This window comes from Diabrotica undecimpunctata, chromosome 1 (genome assembly GCF_040954645.1).
Source record: "Diabrotica undecimpunctata isolate CICGRU chromosome 1, icDiaUnde3, whole genome shotgun sequence".
Lineage (NCBI taxonomy): Eukaryota > Metazoa > Arthropoda > Insecta > Coleoptera > Chrysomelidae > Diabrotica > Diabrotica undecimpunctata.
In genome coordinates, this window is record NC_092803.1 from 186,567,117 (window position 1) to 186,585,732 (window position 18,616).

Here is an 18,616-nt window from a genome sequence, read left to right on the forward strand (position 1 = left end):
AATATAGCAAACCCGTTTTGATTACATTCGCGCGGCACATTCACGTGAGATGTTTCTATTTGACAGTGCACTAATGAAAAGTTAGGTTATAGTGTACTGTGGAGTGTTTATTGTTATAAATTGGAATCAAGCAGCATATGAACTTTGGATTTTTTTTTACATACTTCTAGAAGGACGATTATCGTTTGGCGAAGGTAATATGTGCTAAAATTAATTATTTTTCTGTATTTTTATTGAAAATTTTAAGCGTTACGAAATCGTCACTCTCGTCTTTTGCATTTTTTTAGATTGATCAAAATAATTATGGATTGTGCAGCGTTTTATGGCAAAAAACGTCTTCCCTTAATGGATGAGAGTAGTACAGATACTGTAAATGGTTCTGATATTAATTTCGAGGATTTGGGTAATTATTTTTATAGTTCTTTTTATAATTTTCTAGTCATTTGTATTGACTGCTTTGCCTCTTTGTATTATAGTTTGAAATGACTCATTTATACTCTTTTTTTATTATAGATGAATCTGACGATAGTACTGAAGAAAGTGAAGCCAGTGGAGAAACAGTAGCTGCACCAGAAACATTAAAATCAAAGAGTCGTAAAACCTATCCACTTTGGCGACATGTGTCAACTGAAGATTCTGCTAAACCACTTCCTATATGGTTAGGTCAACTAGAGCCGTCTGGAGTTGTAAAGCGACCTGTGGAATATTTTAGAAATTTTTTTTCGGAAGATATTCTGACTCACATAGTTGAGCAGTCAAACTTGTATGCCATTCAAGAAAATCCCAATAAAAGTCTGTCATTGTCAATTCCTGAATTGGAACAATTTTTAGGGTCCTTATTGGCAATGTCCATGGTAAAACTATCCAACTCAAGATTGTATTGGAAAACTAAGTTAAACTGTCCAATTGTATCGGAAGTAATGACCAGGATTCGGTGGGAAGAAATAAAATCCAAAATCCATTTTAACGATAATTCGACAATACCAGAAGATAATACCACATATGACAAACTATTCAAAATAAGGCCATTGATAAATAATTTACAGGCGAAATTTAGAGAAATTCCAATGCCTCAAATGTTATGTATTGATGAACAGATAGTACCATTCAAAGGCAGATCTAGCATTAAACAATATATACCCAGCAAGCCATACAAATGAGGGTACAAATTATTTGTTCTTTGTGATGAGAAAGGAATTATGTATGATTTTTTTATATATTCTGAAAAAATCCAACCAGTAACTGGAGAACCAGATTTAGGAGCTAGTTCCAATGTGGTACTGCAATTAGCCACTCATATTCCTGTAGGTGCAAATCATCTCCTATATTTCGATAATTGGTTTACCTCTCTAGCTCTGATGGTGCATTTGGCAAAAAAGAAAATTTATTGCCTTGGAACAGTAAGGATAAATCGCTTATCGGGAGTTCCTCTAAACAAGGATAAAGATTTACTAAAAAAAGGTAAAGGATCCTTCCAAGAAGTCTCGACTCTAGTAGATAATATTGAAGTCAGAGCAGTAAAATGGGCTGATAATCGGGTAGTCAATTTGCTATCAACATTTTCGTCTGCAGAACCTACTGAAACATGCGAGCGATATGACAAAAAGACTAAACAGAATATTACAATTACCTGTCCAGCTATTGTCAAAACCTATAACCAATTTATGGGTGGAGTGGACCTAATGGATGCATTAATTGCTCTTTACAGAATTCATATTAGATCTACAAAGTTCTATCACAAATTGTTTTTTCACTTTTTAGATGTTACTGTGGTAAACTCTTGGCTCATTTACAGAAGAGACTGCGAATCCTTACAGGTACCTAAAAGAAACATAGTTAATCTCCAAGAATTCAAAATGAGCATTGCAGAGGCACTGCTATTGGAAGGGAAAAGAACCCAACAATCAAAAAGGGGTCGTCCATCAAAAACCAGCACAGATGCAGAATTTTCAAAAAAGAAGAAGCTAGGTCCAGCCACTAAAAGTGTTCCGGTAGCAGACATACGTCTAGATGGGCTTGATCACTTGCCCATGGTCACAGATAGGGGTAGGTGTAAAAATATCAATTGTAGAAGTGCTCCAGTATATATGTGCAAAAAATGTAAAGTACACCTGTGCATTACAAAGGAAAAGAACTGTTTTATACATTTCCACACTACGTAATAACTTCTATTTTTGTATTTAATTTATAATAAATTGATGTTTTTCAAATTTATTATGTCTTTTATATCGATATTGTGCATTACTATGTATGTAAAATTAAGCAAAAATTTTTAATCTGTAAATTAATAATAGCAAAATAAGTAATAAGAAACAAAATTTTTTTTTTTTTTTGAATACATTAAAAATTTGGCGTTATAGGGTTAAGATGTATAAACGGTGTTTATTGATTATTTTTATTTTTATTGTCTCAAATCATTATTTTAGGATAAAATAAGTACAATATTATAAAATAACATAAAAAAATCTTTAATTTGAGCTTTGCTATATTAAAGTTGACCCAATAGTTTATGCAAAATTAATGATTGAATGTTCAAAAATGTAAATTTTTCGCAACTTTTATTTTTTGAGATAACTTTTGTAAAAATTATTTTTTTACGCAAGAACCACTATATTTTAGCTATTTTTTCGAGATACTTTTAATTGTTTATAAAAATTATTAAAACTATATAAATTTTACAGGTCCTGAAATATTTTTTTAAGATAAAGATCTATTTTTAAACGGCTTCTCTTCTTGGTCGTTTATATTTTTATGAGGAAATAAAAATATTTGCTTAAAAAATGTTTCAATCCCTTATTTATTGCCTGGAAGCCCAGGCAACTTTTGCATTATAGTTAATTAAGCTACGGCGCTTCCTATACAGTAACATATTGTTAACTTAATGATTCTTACAGCTAAAGTCAAGAGAAAGATTTAAAAAAAAGTTTTCTACGACCAACAGAAATGGAATGAGCTTAATTTGTTTAAAAAGTTACAGCTGCTTTGTTTAAAACAATTAAGAATTGAAATCGGCACCATGCAATGGTTAAAGCAATATACACTCATGGACAAAAATATCGGATATTTTGGAATTTTCCAATTTTTTTGTAGTCAGTATTATTTCAAAATAATTTTAGATCACTGATAATACTCATATAAGTAGGCTGATGTACTCAACTGGTTTGAAACATTTTGATGTTTATTTTGACGTTTATTCAGTGGTGTCAGCCGTACATTTTATCATAGAAAACCTTCATCACGTAAAGCAAAAATCATACTAATTCGGTTATTTTTAGTTTAATTTATTAAGTTTAATTAAATATTGTTTTTATTTAACTAAGTTTAAAATAAGTATCCCACCAATTCGATACTGCGATGAAGCCCAAGTAGCACATATTGCAATTTTGTACGAGGAAGGATATGCACGACGTCTCAGCAGAACTGAATCTATAGTCTCGAATACTCGAAAAAGGTACCGCGAAACAGGAAATTTTGTACGAAGGCCTGGTCAAGGACAGCCAAGGTGCACAACTGGAATTAATGACCGTTTTTTGGTTCTTAATTTTACACGAAATCGTTCATTGACATCGATGCTCCTCAGAAATGAGCTATTAAATGTTAGACAAGTTAATGTGAGTTCACAAAGAGTTAGACGAAGATCAAAAGAGCAAACTTAAAGCCTAGACGCCCCGCCAAAGTTCCACGTCTTCTCCAAAATTATAAATTCGTCGTTTGGAATTTGCAAGAATACATATTTAGTGGAATATCGACAACTGGAAAAACGTTCTTTTCACTGATGAGACCAGAATCCTATTATGGAAACCAGGTGGTCAAAACTACGTCTACAATGATTCGTCAGCTGCAGTCTCGCCCAGACCGTTAGTTTTGGAGTTGATGGCATAATTATTTGCGAAGGTATTAGTTGGGAGGTACGTACCGCACTTGTGGAAGTGATTGGACGGATGACTAGTGATTCTTACGTTTAAAACATCCTGGAATATCATGTTTTGTCATATATTGGTTACATTGGATATGAAAGATTCACGTTAATGCACGATAATGTTTGACCACATGCCGCTGCCATAGTGAGTAATTATTTTGATGAGGTCCAAATTCGAAGATTGAATTGGCCACCGTTTAGCCCGGATTTAAATCCAATAGAGCACATGTGGGATCACCTAAAAAGCGGCATACGACAAAGAAATCCCGTTCCAAATACGATAGAGCCACTTTGGACTTTTCAGTCTGTAAAGAGCAGGAAGCAGAAAGTTTTCAAATTTCGGCAAGGTTTGCCAACATTTGCCAAAGTTCGTGCAGAATTTGAAAATAGGCTATATTATTGTTTACGAAACAACGGAACCCACTTTGAACATTTACTTAATTGACATTTTTAACAAATTTGTAGTTTAATAAAAACCTCATTAAATTTTCCATTTAAGCCAAAGTTTTACAATAATTGCATTTACCCTGTATAATTATTATTTATAACATTGGATAGCAATTTTTGTATTGCACATATAGCAATGGATAGACGACGTAGACAGGGATCTTAAAACCATGAATATCAGGCAGTGGCGAAGGAAAGTGCCCGACAGAGCAGAATGAAAGAACATTGTTAAGCAGGCCAAGACTCACAAAGGGTTGTAGCGCCATTAGAAGAAGAGCAATTTTTGTAGCCTTTTCAATGATGTATCATAAGTATGGGTTTGCAATTTAAACTTTTTTGGTTGTGGTGGGTGGGGCCTAGGGGGTTGATGGGGGTGAGTTCTCTTTTATGTCATTTTAGTTCTTCCTTACTATCATAGAAACGGTTTCAAGCATTTTTCGATATCAACTTCTTCAGCAACCTTCTCACTCCAGTCACCATGGTCGCTCCATCATCCGTGAGGCGCCAACAGCTCTAGCCAGAGCGATGCCACATTCTTCAAAGAGCTCCTTCATGGTTTGACAAATATAATGCCCAACATAACTTTCCCGAAGGCGTCGAATCCTCAACATCATTATCTCAAGACTGTTATTTTTCATTTTGGACACTTAAAAGTCCATATTTAGGAAAAAATGTTTTTCACGAAACAATTTTTTTGGAAAAAATTCATGGACATATATTTTAATGCCCAAAAACTCTTTTCAGATTTTTGGATCAAAATTGAGCTCAGGAGAATAAAATTAAATAATAATCACCACTCGAATAAAAGGTTGAAAGAAACAAAAATCGTTAATTGTCACATTTAAATGAGATTATGTGCTTAAAACATGGGAAAAAAGTATCAAAAATAATGAGTTTTTTGAATTTCTTGTCAATTTTTCAAATTTTGTAAACCAAACGATCGCTCAAGAAAATTTCGCACATTTTTTACGACAGATGACCCCAGAGCTAAGAATTTGTCTAATGGGGTTTCTAAATGTGTACTTTATAACCCCAAATAAAAATACAGCTAAGTGCAAATTTTACCATCTTATTCCACTATAGCCTTTAACAGTAGTTGTATAATTATACTCAGTGACATTAGAAGTGTTAAAACCAGAAGGAATAATTTCTCGAACTTAATTTTTGAGCCTTTGGACTGGTTCCATTCCGCCCACGACTTGGTGCAGAGAACGGCAGCATTGGGTGGCAGAATGGCGTAATGTAGCATTTAGCAATGAATTGCGATTCTGTTTAGGAATGCATGATGGTTGTAGGATGGTAAGAGCGACGAGATATCGGGTTTGCTATTGAGAGGCATGTACACAGGACAGTTGGAGTAATGGTTTGGAGGGCTGGAGGGCTGTTGCCTATGATAGCCAATCACCACTTGTATTTATTCGAGGCAATATGATAGCTGTGCGTTATATTGATGACATCTTATAAACCACTTTAGTGCCTTATCTCGACGGCCGTCGGGACGTCTTATTTCAGCAAGACAACGCGCGTTTCGATATTGCTCGTCAAACTATGGATTTTCTCCAATAAGATGGCGTTGATAGGGTTAATGTTTTGCCGTGGCCGCCCCGTGCTTCAGATTTTAAACGAACATGTGTGGGATATGATAGGAAGGAGACTATCCACTTTAACTATTCGCCACAGACTCTGGCACAGTTAATACAGAAGTTCAAATTGCTTGGAATGAGGTACCACAAGCAGACATCCATCATCTCATTTTGTCAATGCCTAGACGTGTACAGGAGAATATTCAGCTACAGTGGCCAAACACATTATTATTTTGTTTTGATTACTTGTTAATAAAAATTCTCGACAACGTTATCGTTTCATTCTTGATGTAAATCTACCGTGTTGCCAAAAAAATAAATCCAAGAAATGATTCCCTTTGGGTGTAACACGTCTAATGTCACTGAGTATATTTACCAATTTTATGAATGTTGTGACGTAAAGTAGATTAAATGTTTTGAAATTACTATTTTACTATTCTCTGTTGTTTTTTTGTCTAGTGGTTTAAAATGAATCAGTTGTGCATTAATTTCTTGGAATTGCAACACTGTAGAAATATAGCTATGATTTCTAGATTGGTGAAGACCAAAATAGATAGATATATTTAATCCATTGCAGCTTCAAAATAATACAGTAGACTAAATTAAAGATTTTATTATAAATAAATATATGTTTTTACAGTTTATTTTGTTTCATTTTTACGAAATTACAATAAGATCAATATGATCTGTTAAAATACAGATAAGCAAATTGCAGATCGCGAACATGTAACTTCCTAGTTTTAGTTGTATTAATGAAGGTTATTTATCAACTGATCACCTACGTTTGATTGCTTAAACATACAAAAAGCTCATATTATAAGATCACTGGAGACACTAACTAACAATAGTTTCAAAGTAATTTTTTTTATTTTGTTACTTCAAATTTTGCAAAACATGTAGTTTACTTCTTCTATTTGGTATTTGTAAGCTTAAAAGTTTACTAAGCATTACATAAATTCAGAGAACATAAAATTTGGGAAAATGGTGATTTATTATAACAATTTCTTTAATAAATCGTTGTAAAACTGATGAAATATTATTGACTAAACGAAACGATACTAAAATCGTTATTAAAACCAATCAATAAAGAAAATCTTAAATTAATTTAGCTACTCCACCAAAACGTCATTCAATTTATTTTGCTGCACCATACTATAAAAAATCCCCTCTTTATTTTCGAGCAGCGTGGTCGGTTCTCCAAACTCTTTTATCTCCCCTCTATCCAACACCATCACTTTATCGCAGCCAAGCACAGAATGCAATCTGTGAGCTATGGTTAATACTGTGCAATCAAAAAAGTTTTCCTTAATAATTTTATGTAAAAGTTTATCAGTTTCGTGGTCCATGTTGGCGGTGGCTTCATCCATGACAACAATCTTGTTCTTTCGAAGCAAAGCTCTAGCCAGACAGAGGAGTTGTTTTTGACCAGAACTAAAACTGAGTAAGTTACTATTTGTTGGTTGTTCCAAGGTTGTGATTGAATCGTTGATTCCGACTGTTTGTAAAGCGTTCCAGAGGTCTTTGTCTTCAAATTCGCACAAAGGATCAAGATTTGATCGAATTGTTCCTGAAAATATCGTGGGATCCTGAGGGATGACAACAATATGTTTCCTTAAAAAATCTAGAGACAAAGTTTTTATATCAACTCCGTCAATAAGGATCTTTCCTTGAACGTCATAAAGCCTAAAGAGCGTAGATATTATTGAAGATTTCCCTGCACCAGTTCTTCCTACTATGCCAATCTTCTCTGTAGGTTTAATTTCAAAATTTAAGTCTTTTAAAACATAATGGTTATTGCCTTCATATGACAGGTACACATTTTGATATGATATATTTCCAAGTGAAGGCCAGTTATTGATTTCAGCTCCTTCCTTATTTTCCGTTCTTATATTGGTGTATTCCAGGATTCTTTCCAATGACGTCATGTTATTTTCCAGCTCAGTAAACATCCGTACGCACCAGGTTATACTTATGGAAAGAGCAGAGACTTGAGTGATAGTAAGGCCAATATCACCAGCTGTATTATCTGTAAAAAATGTCATTTGATTAAAAACAAGGTAAAAAATCAATTGGTAAATTTAATTTAAATTTAAAAAAACACGCTATCTATATCTTTTCTATATCTATATAGTTCAGGAAATGAAGCTCGAAAAAAGTTAAAACCTCGCAATTTTTTCGTCCTGCATGGATTGAGTTGAAATTTTAACAGAAGGTAGATGATAGCCCAAGGATCAAAATCTATATCGAACCGAAGTGCCCGGAAGGGTTTTAGCGGTGAAAACTACCCCTAATTGTCAAAAATTATAAAATAACATATTAAACCTGAATATGGGTAAGATTTGGTTTGAATTAGTTAAATAATGATTATTTTATACTTTTGAATAGAGTTCCATCATATTTCAACCCTTAAAAAGCAACCTTTGTTAAAGATTAATGTAAAAAAAATTAGTAATGCTCAGAAAATGATTTCGCCTTGGAACGATTTGCATAAAAATTTGGAATTAAGCTCAACTCACCCTCTACTTTATAGTTTATGTCATGCCGATGAACACTGATTGTTCTTAGGGGTGAAAACTACCCCTAATTTTCAAAAATTGTAAAATAACATTACAAATCTTAAGATGAGTGAAATTTGGTTTGGATTAGTTAAATAGTGATTTTTTTATACTTTAAAATACAATTTCATAAATTTTTAACCCTTAAAAATCAATTGTTATGAGTGCTATAGGTGAAAACAATTTTTGGCCAAAATTTTGCAACTTTTCAACTTTTGAAAATCACCCTTTACAACATTGCAGTTTTTATAAACTAATTTAATAGATATAAATTGAAAAAAGTAGAATTAAATACAAAAAAATTTATCAACATAAAAAGGCACCACATATTCTTATACATTTACATAAATATGTAGTTGAAAATATTTACATTTATAGGTAAAACAATAATAATATTAATTTTATTCGTCATCAATTACATCTTCATCGTGATCTATGTCATCCTCATCTTCTTCAATTATTGGTGGACTATTATTGCACCCTTCACCTGAGCACCCAAAACAAGTAGAGTCACAGTATAAACCAACTTTTCTGCACCCACATGAAACGCCGCATCCTTTTTTGCATTGGCAAAAAATAATTTTCAAAAGTTCATCGGAATGTTCCATTAACAATGGAAGAAAAGTTTCGTACGTTGAAGAGGCTAGATGCTGGTGAAACGGCTAAGAAGATTGCTGTTAAGATGGGTGTCACTATCACTGTGAATGACTGAAAAAAATCTAGAAATAAAATTGAACGATGGTGCTCATCGCAGGCTTCAACAACTGGGATAAAGAAACTGAAAATAATAAAAAACGTCCCTAACAACCATATGAATGAGTGTTTGTATCTTTGATTCACCCAAAAGAGGGAACAGGGATTACCAATCTCAGAGCCTATATTAAAAGAAAAAGCCTTACACTTCAACAAAGAAATTGAAGGTGATAATGACTTTAAGTCAAGTGAAGGATGGTTGGAGAGTTGGAAAAATCGTTACGGTGTGCGGAAGCTACAGATATGTGGTGAGAAACTGTCTGCTGACCCAGAAGTTGTCGAAGTCTTCAAAAAGATCTTGCACAGCTTACTAGAAGAAGAATGAATTACCGGAGACGAGCTTTACAATTGTGACGAAACAGGTCTCAATTATAAAACAAGGAATGGAGCAAATAGTATGTATGTACTAAGTTTATAAACGTTTAATTTTTGTTTATAACAAAAGAAATACAGCTTGAAAACTCTATAATGTTTAGATTTTTATTTTACCTTTCTTATCTATGTAATGTATGTATGTATTGTATTTTAGTCCTGATATTAAATGCCTAAAACGCTATAAACTATGTACTGTAAAAATTTCAGGCTGTTTACAGCTACATATTTTTAAATAGTCTTGATATCCGAATTTTCTCATATCCGGATCGGTCGGTCGCCACATTGATCTGGATGTGGCAGGTTATACTGTATCTAGATAAATTAAAACCGAAACAAGTCTTGGTTCATATGAAACTTTAGTAGTGGTAGTGATAACATGGTTGCTATCAGAAGTTATTGCCATCCTATTCCATTCTTTCCTAACCAGCAAACGTATACGTGTGGAACAAAGTAATATATTCATTGTTTTTAGTTGCCTATTTTACAATTGTGCCATGCGCCATTATATAAATAGTAATGACCTCTGATCCTACGATGTCATCCCGGTATTAACGTTTTTATACGTGTAATATAATTATAATTTTTAATAAGCAGATAAAACTTAACAAAAAATTAATTTATCTGCTTATCATGTACTTTTTGCAGAACTAAAAAGGTACGTCATGTCAATAATGAATAAATTCTATATTTTTTATTACTTTTCTTGAAGGACATTTCATTTATTATGGGTTCGAAGTCGAAAATAATTTGGATTTTTGTACTTAGTTTAAAGATTAGGTAAATTATTGAATTGTAAATAATTATTATTCAAACAAATAAAAACTCTGAAAAGAAGCTACAGAAAAGATGAGGTTGACAGCGACCAGTATCTAGTAAAATCCAAGCTAAAAACCCAAAGCCGATAAAAACGTTAAAGATACGAGTATCAAATATAGTATGATGAAACTAGTCGTGAAAAATACCGAAAAACTACAAAAGACCTCCTCGAAAGACAGCATAAGGAAGATATAGGTAATATATGAATCAAATTACCAGCAGAAATTCAGAAAGTTTAGGAAGAAACCAAAAGCGAAATGCTTTTGATTTCTTCCTAAGCTTCGAAATGCGAAAACAAAACTTATGATTTTTGGAGGTAAAATAGCTCTGATTACTGAACTACAAAGGAAGGTCTAGGAAAAAGTGGAAAAAATGAAGTGGCAGCGGACGCGCAAATTTTGGTAGACATGAGAACATGGAGAAGATCGAGACGGTAGCGGGAAGGTTGGAGGCAAGGTGGGGAGGTAGTTTGGAGGAAGCAAAGGCTAGATTTGGACTGTACAGTTTATCAGTCGAAGAATGCACTTGTGATAACAATAAAAGAAAAAAAGCCTAATTCGGGTCTAAAATTTAAAAGGTTATATGAAATATAAAAGGTTATATGCCCGGCATATTTAAAAAGTACAGAAATATTCTCAATTGGTATTTATGATAAATCCCTTTATTCCTAAATCTGCTTATTTAATACGAATATTTGTGCTGGCCTTGTATTTACTTTTAGAGACAAAAAGTCAACATACCGCCAGTTACTATCCAAGAATGTAGAAAACAAACTGAGTCTGACACGATGTCTCTGTATGGGCTCTATATGGCAATAAATAACAAATTTTCTACCCTTTTATGAGTTTTCCCCATATATTAAGTAACTTGTCTCATGTTCACTTGTTAAATGCACTGATTATGGGCTAGTAAGTCCAGAAACGTTCTGCTGTGATGTAGGGTCTTTTTAATTATTTACCTTTTATAAAGAATTTTTTAATAAAACTTTTATTAAATGTAAATAAGGTTAGTCCAATAGCCTTTTTAAAGTGCATTTTAACAAGACTATAACGAACAATTTGTAGCCGGTCTCAGCTTTTGTGGAGGAAGAGTTCTGAACTAAGTAGGGATTCTTCAGCACTCCGCATAAGACAGACTGTGCTGGGAAGTCCTCAACCCCGACACAGCGCGTCCCATATGGCTGAGAGGAGACGTCCTGTATATTATACAGAATAGGTGCGAATAAGGCTCGCCAAATAAGCACCCGCGGATCAACTGAGGGCATGATATAGGGCAGCAGTTATGCCATTACTAACTCCAAGGCTAGAGAAGAATGACTTCTTAATAGGCTTGGAAACAGATACTTATAGGTGACAATCAGATATTGGTTTAATCGGTTGTAATACTGCGGTGTGTAAGGCAAGGAGAAACCAATACACTAAATATTCTCAAGATATTATGACTATGGCAAGTTATGATAAACAAAAGGCCCCTAGTCCGTGGCAGACCTTAAATGGTCAGGGGGTGCTAAGAATGTTAAATGCTGGGTCCATGTTAAATGCTGGGAACCACCAACGAAAGTGGAAAAGAAAAATGACACATTAACAATTGGAACCTGGAATGAAAAATCTCTCTTTATGCCAAGAAAATCTCATAACATCGTGAGAGAAATGAAAAGAATAGGAGTCAATATTCTCGGAGTTAGTGAAGTTAGGTGGCCTGGATCTGTACAGACAAACATCGATAACCATGTGATATACTATGCTTGTAATGACGATCCTCATCATTATAACGGAGTGGCATTTATAGTTGACGAGAGAAGCAGTAAAAACTTTATACCTATATCTGATAGAGTAGCTATGGTACAAATTAATACCACTCCTCAAAATATTAACTTTATTCAAGTATATGCTCCTACAGAAAAAAAACCAGAAAGAGAAATTATGAGAATTCCACCAAGAGATCAAACAGCTAATGAAGATCGCAAAGAAAAATGCTGTACACATTATTATGGGAGATTTAAATGCCAAAATAGGCGAAGGGCGGACCGAAGACGTTGTCGGAAACTTTGGTTTGGGCCAAAGAAATGATAGAGGATAATACTGGTCCAATTTTGCTAAGAAGAAAATCTAATGACCGCAAACACCTGGTTTAAATTACCAAAAAGAAGATTACATACTTGGAAAGCACCTGGAGATAATCAAAACCACATAATTGATTATATATTAATTGACAATCGGTATAGAAATGGAATCAGGGCAGTTAAAACATATCCCGGGACAAACATAGGTTCCGACCAAAATTCTGTTATCGGTAAAATCTCAATTAAACTGAAGAAAATCAAACGCAGAGAGAAGGTAAAACCTAGCCTTGAAAAACTTAAAGATCCAGGAGTACAAGCAGAGTGAAGGCAAAAATTCAGTGAAGTACCAGCGGTAGCAGAAGACTCAGTAGAAAGTATTTGGCACACCTTCAAAACAACAATCACAACTATATAAACAGAACAACTACAAGACAACACAAGAAAAACCAAGAATACATGGATGATAGAAGAAATCCTAGAACTGATGGACGTAAGAAGATCTTCCAAAAACCACAATGAAGTAAAATATAAAGAAACCCAGAGAACCATCCGAGACAAAATCAGAAAAGCCAAAGAAGAATAGATGAACAGTAGATGTGAGGAACTGAGGGAAGTACTAAAAAAAAACATGACTACTTAAATGCATACAAGAAGATTAAGGAAGTCACAAATATGAAGAAAAAATTCACTACAACAACTCTAGTAGATGATAACAACCAAATAGTATCTAACCTAGAAAATGTAAAAAATATATGGGAAAAATACATCGAATATCTGTTTGATGAAGAGAGAACATCACCACAAATTAATATAGTATAACACACAATCCTTGATATATTAAGATCGGAAATTACAAAAACCAACAATACGGCAAAGCCACGAAAGGCCTCAGGTCCAGATAAGATATAGGTAGAGATGATCAAACTTATTATTGAAGAAAATCTTCAGTCCTTAACACTACTATTTAACAAAATATATACCACTGGAATCTTCCCAGAAGACTGGCTTAGATCGACATTTATACCTATACCCAAGAAGTAAATAGATGCTCACAGTTCAGATTACTTAGCGTAATGAGCCATTTTCTGAAAATTTTACTCAAAATTGTACATCAAGGTATATACAGAGAGTGCGAAAGAAATCTGAGCAACAATCAATTTAGATTTCGTATGGGGCTTGGTACGAGGGAGGCATTATTTGGCCTCCAGATATTACTACAAAAATGCCGAGATCAACGAAAAGGCGTGTTTCTCTGTTTTATCGAGTACGAAAAGCATTTAATCAAGTAAAACATACAGAACGCATAGAAACCCTAATAAAACATGGTATAGACCATAACTCTATGGCTCTTATTAAAAACCTATATTTGGATCAAATGGCGTCGATTAAAATAGACAATCGTATGACAACAGAAATGTCAATAAAAAGATGAGTTCACCAGGGCTGTGTACTTTTTCCACTATTGTTTAATATTGTTTCCAAAAAGATCTTCCAAAATGCCCTCGAAAATATTGAAGAAGGAATAAAAATCAACGGAGAATATGTAAACAACTTAAGATAAGCAGACGACACCGTCATTACTGCGGACAGTGCTGAGGGTTTGCAACGACTTTTGAATGCCATAACCAGAGAGAGATATAGCTGGGGGCTTAAAATAAACACAAATAAAACAAAATTAATCGCTGATACACGTGCACCAAATGCCGACATTAATATTCGTATCTACAACAAATAGATAGAACTCGTACAAAAATTCCAGTATCTTGGTTGCTGGATAACAAACGACCTTGACTACGAAGTTGAAATACGTGCTCGTATAGAGTATGCTACGTCCGCTTTTCAAAGAATGAAAAAATTCTTAATAAACTCTATCTTATCGTTGGATATCCGATACCAATTTTTAAAAATATTCATTTATTCCATATTGCTATACGGAGTGGAAACATGGACTCTCGGAATCACAAGTATGAGACGTGTAGAAGCCTTTGAGATGTGGGTTTTTCGAAGGATGCTGAAGATCTCTTGGACAAAGCACGTTACCAACAACAAGGTGCTGAGAAGAATGGGAACTGAGAGAGAACTTCTAAGTATTGTGAAAACCAGAAAGACGAGTTATCTAGGACATATTTACAGAGGAGAAAAATACAACTTATTACAACTGATAATGGAAGGTGAAGTGGAAGGAAGAAGAGGTCCAGGAAGAAGAAAATGCTCCTGACCGAAAAATGTAAGAGACTGGACACACATTCGATACTAAGGATAGCTCCAGATAGAGAGCAATTTGCTGCAGTTATAGCCTACCTTCAGTAATGGAGAGGGCACCTTAAGAAGACATCGAACAATTAAGAAGACATCGAACAATATCTTTAAAAAACTGGTCAATACCATTTAGATATAATAATAATTTATAGCAATAAACCGATAAATCTAATTCAAAACTTAAAACATTAAATAAATAAGAGTTTATATAAAAAAATCCATGTTATAGATATATAACATAGAATAAATCAATACGTACCTATGTTAAAGAACAAAAATTTGACCACTACGAAAACGATGAATAACGAACATATTAAGTCAATAAAAAATCCAAAAGCCCTAGCGGTACACATGGATGTAAAATTTGCCGAAGTGTATAAGTCCAAGTGTCTGTTATATTCTTCTATTAAAATTTCTTGCGCTTTCGAAGCTCTCACAGTGGTGACCCCTTCTAATGTAGCGTTGAGGTGGCCAATCATAGGACTTCGACCTAAAAACATTTATTTATTACAGTTACTTGTGTAAAATAATACATACATATAGCCCAACACATAAAAAAATGAAATAACACCAGCTTTTAGAACAAACAACAACTTAGGCAAATATATTAAAAACAACAAGAGCCAAACAACAGTTGCTATCAGTTTTCTTGTATTCAGGTTCAGTTTTTCTCTTTTGGATTTTAAGTTAACATGATACCAGGTCATTGTCGCTTTGTTTCAGGTGTAAGAAACCCAAGTTTAGTCCCCTGTTAGAATGCGGTCGACAAATTTTTCACCATTACTGTCATATCGGGTCAATAAATCAAGGGATGCTCCCATTTGTTTCATCTTATGGACTTCAGAAATTTTGGTACCCACCGGGCTTACATTTTTCACATAATCAAGGTGCTTGGTCACTATTTCATGAAATAGGAATCAAAAAATTTGTGGAAAACAGTCATGCAATGTGGTTAAAATAAATAGCCGGTTTTCCTGAATTTTGTTTCAACTTTTTCTTTCAACTCCTCCGTCACAAGAGATAGCCTCCCACTCCGTTCTTAATCGTGAACACTGGTTTTTTCTTGGGTAAACATAATGCACTATTTACCTCACTCAAGATTTGTTTCTTACATTCTCACCACAAACAACTTTTATTTGTCTATAAATATTGATAGGGCGAATATTTTGCGCATTCAAAAACCTAATCACACTGCGTACATTACATTGGCGGAATTTTCGCTTTGATAACAAAGACGCATGAACGCAGATTAACGAGATAACACCCAACAATTTGATACAAAAAGCCATGCAGAACAGAGTATTCTTCGATGTCATTGTCGACCTAATTACGCAAATAATAAAGAAAAAGGAGACGCTAGAAAGAACGAGACAGGAAGGGGAATGAGGTAACAAATTATATATAGTGCGGTCACTCGCTTACAACCTAGCTACACGACGGAATAGAAAGCACCTTTCCAGCTAGATCTGTAATTATATTACGTACGATGTTTTTACGACCTTGTGTACCCTCTTTTTTATTTTTACATTCACCCTTGTCAGGCCACGAACATCTGAACTTTTATCATCCCATATTTGGTCTTTTTACAATACTGCCCCTAGATTTAATTTTAAGTTAAGAATCTTCTTCCAGTTTTTTCACTTGAATTCTCAGGCTGTGCAAGGCATCCCAATGTTTCCTTCGCCGATTTAACTCCTCCGGGGTGCCTTTTCCGAAGCAGGGGTGGTTTTAGTTGGTAGGCGACTAGTCAGCGTTGCTTGCGACGCATATAATCTATACATTGGATGTTAGGTCCTAGCATGCGTTCCTCTCAGGATTGAATCCAACAGTACTAGGGTCACCTTCCCTAGTCGTTTTTAGAACCTTTCCTTCTCAGTCCAAAAAAAAAGATTAACGAGGATTAGTCCACACTATTGAAACAGACAAACGTGCACAAAGTCGCGGCGGTGAGGGATTGGCGACGAGCATGTAGCGTAATCGTTCTGTACTTTCTGGATGATCTTGGTAAGAACATTGATAGCAAGGTCAGCAATAGTTAAATTCCAAAAATACTTTTAACGGGAAAAGATTTCTTTTTTTAAGTCTTGGCGTGGTAAAATCTAGGTATAATACTAATGTATAATAACAGGCATTAACAAGCGTTGTGTTTCAAATTAAGATCAATAAATCATATATAATTATTCAAAATGAGCTGGGATCGAACCTGTTACAAACTATAAAACAACAAAATGTTTCCTATTTGAGAAATATAATGAGAGATGATAAATATATGATATTAAGATAGACATAAAACATAATGAGTAGGATAGAAGGAAAAAGAGTACAATTTTCTATGATTTGGTATCTACGTTAGTTCATGGTTTTATTCGGTTTTTGGTTTAATAAATATTTGGTATTGCCATCAGTATAAATTCGTCAATACTAGAATTACCAGAAGATCCAAGGTCGCTTGTAACAGGACACATCAGGGGCTATTATGCAGGATATATGTTCATCCAATAATCTGTAATACAAATAAAATACTTACTTGCTGCCTCAAGACGTTTTAAACTCCTTCCTGCAGGTAAGTACACTTTTCTCATCAGAAAAGCTAACGCAAAAATCAAAGCGATGATGACAGCGCCAGAAGGGTTGACTAGTGTAACTAAGAAAACTATTCCACCGACGTTAAATATCGTCTAAAACAAAAATTTCATATTTTAAATAAACCCACTCAATTCCCCTTGCTACTGTTAAATCGTTTAATCACTTTGACAAATCAAGAAAGAAGTTTTAACTACAACCATAAGTGTTTATTACTACTTAAATTCCAAGAGGCAGCATTTTACTCAAGGTAATTTAAAGTTAAACACTAAAATGTTTTCTTCGGTTATTTGTAATGCGTAGTTTTAAAACATTATACAGGGTCGCATAAAAGTTACTGCTTTCTTAATTAAATGGAATTATTTTGTAATTCTCTAAAGGATTAAAAAATTAGTAATTGATAAGTAAGTGTAAAATTCGTTTTGTTCAAAAGAGGTTTACACAATTTTACAACATTTAAGCGTTTATCAGAGCGTTGCTTTGTTCTGCATCACACATTGAGTACTTGGTAGAAATAAAAGTTTAGATTTACAGGACTCACGCCATATTTAATATTAAAATAGCCTTGGACGTGGTAGACTTCTAGTAAATATTACCATTGGGAAAGTGAAGTTGTTAAAAAAACATTAAATAAGATCTTACCCTACAACATTGATCCAAAACTGCAGAAAGGTACTCATCAACATTTAGCATATCTTGGGATAACCTGTTCAATATATTTCCTATTAAATGAGTATCGAAAAACACCATCACTGAGTTGATAATCTTCTTGATCATGGCCTTGTGTAAATTAACAGACGCCCTTCTGCAAAACTCCAATAAAGCGTAAGTGGTCAGCAACTCCATTCCTGTACCTAATACAACAAATACCGAGTACAATCTAAAAGTGTCTTGCTCGATGGATTTAGCCAATGACAATGAGGGAAATAAAGTATCATTAGAAAGAGGATTGGTCGAAATATTTTTCTCGATGTTTAGCACAATTTGCTTTTTGTCAACCCTAAAAAAAATTATTAAAAATTATGCATTTTACTTATAATAAATGTAGCACTACAAGCATACCTGGTATTATGTACATAGCCTTACCCTAAGGAGAATAGGTACATATCCTAAATAAAGACAATATCTCGAAATATTCCAATTCTATTTAAAACAAAGTTTCCTTTCCCAGATCTCAGATTAATGGATTTATTGATATATATGAGAGTTCATAGATATATTTAAAAAGAAGATTAGGAAAGTTGCCAATCTACAAACAAGTTAA

The 18,616-nt window shown here is 33.9% G+C and overlaps 1 protein-coding gene across 1 annotated transcript in view; it reads right to left on the bottom strand.

The window, feature by feature from the left end:
• Positions 1-6,535: 6,535 nt before the first annotated feature.
• Positions 6,536-18,616, bottom strand: part of LOC140432716 (probable multidrug resistance-associated protein lethal(2)03659) — a 42,468-nt gene continuing 30,387 nt past the window's right edge. Inside the window, exons 8-11 of the mRNA XM_072520785.1 lie at positions 17,995-18,352; positions 17,297-17,447; positions 15,029-15,259; positions 6,536-7,975 (exon numbers count right to left, since the gene is read on the bottom strand). Of these exons, the coding sequence (XP_072376886.1) occupies positions 7,059-7,975; positions 15,029-15,259; positions 17,297-17,447; positions 17,995-18,352 (1,657 nt within the window). The 3' untranslated portion in view covers positions 6,536-7,058. The remainder of the gene's footprint in view (positions 7,976-15,028; positions 15,260-17,296; positions 17,448-17,994; positions 18,353-18,616) is intronic.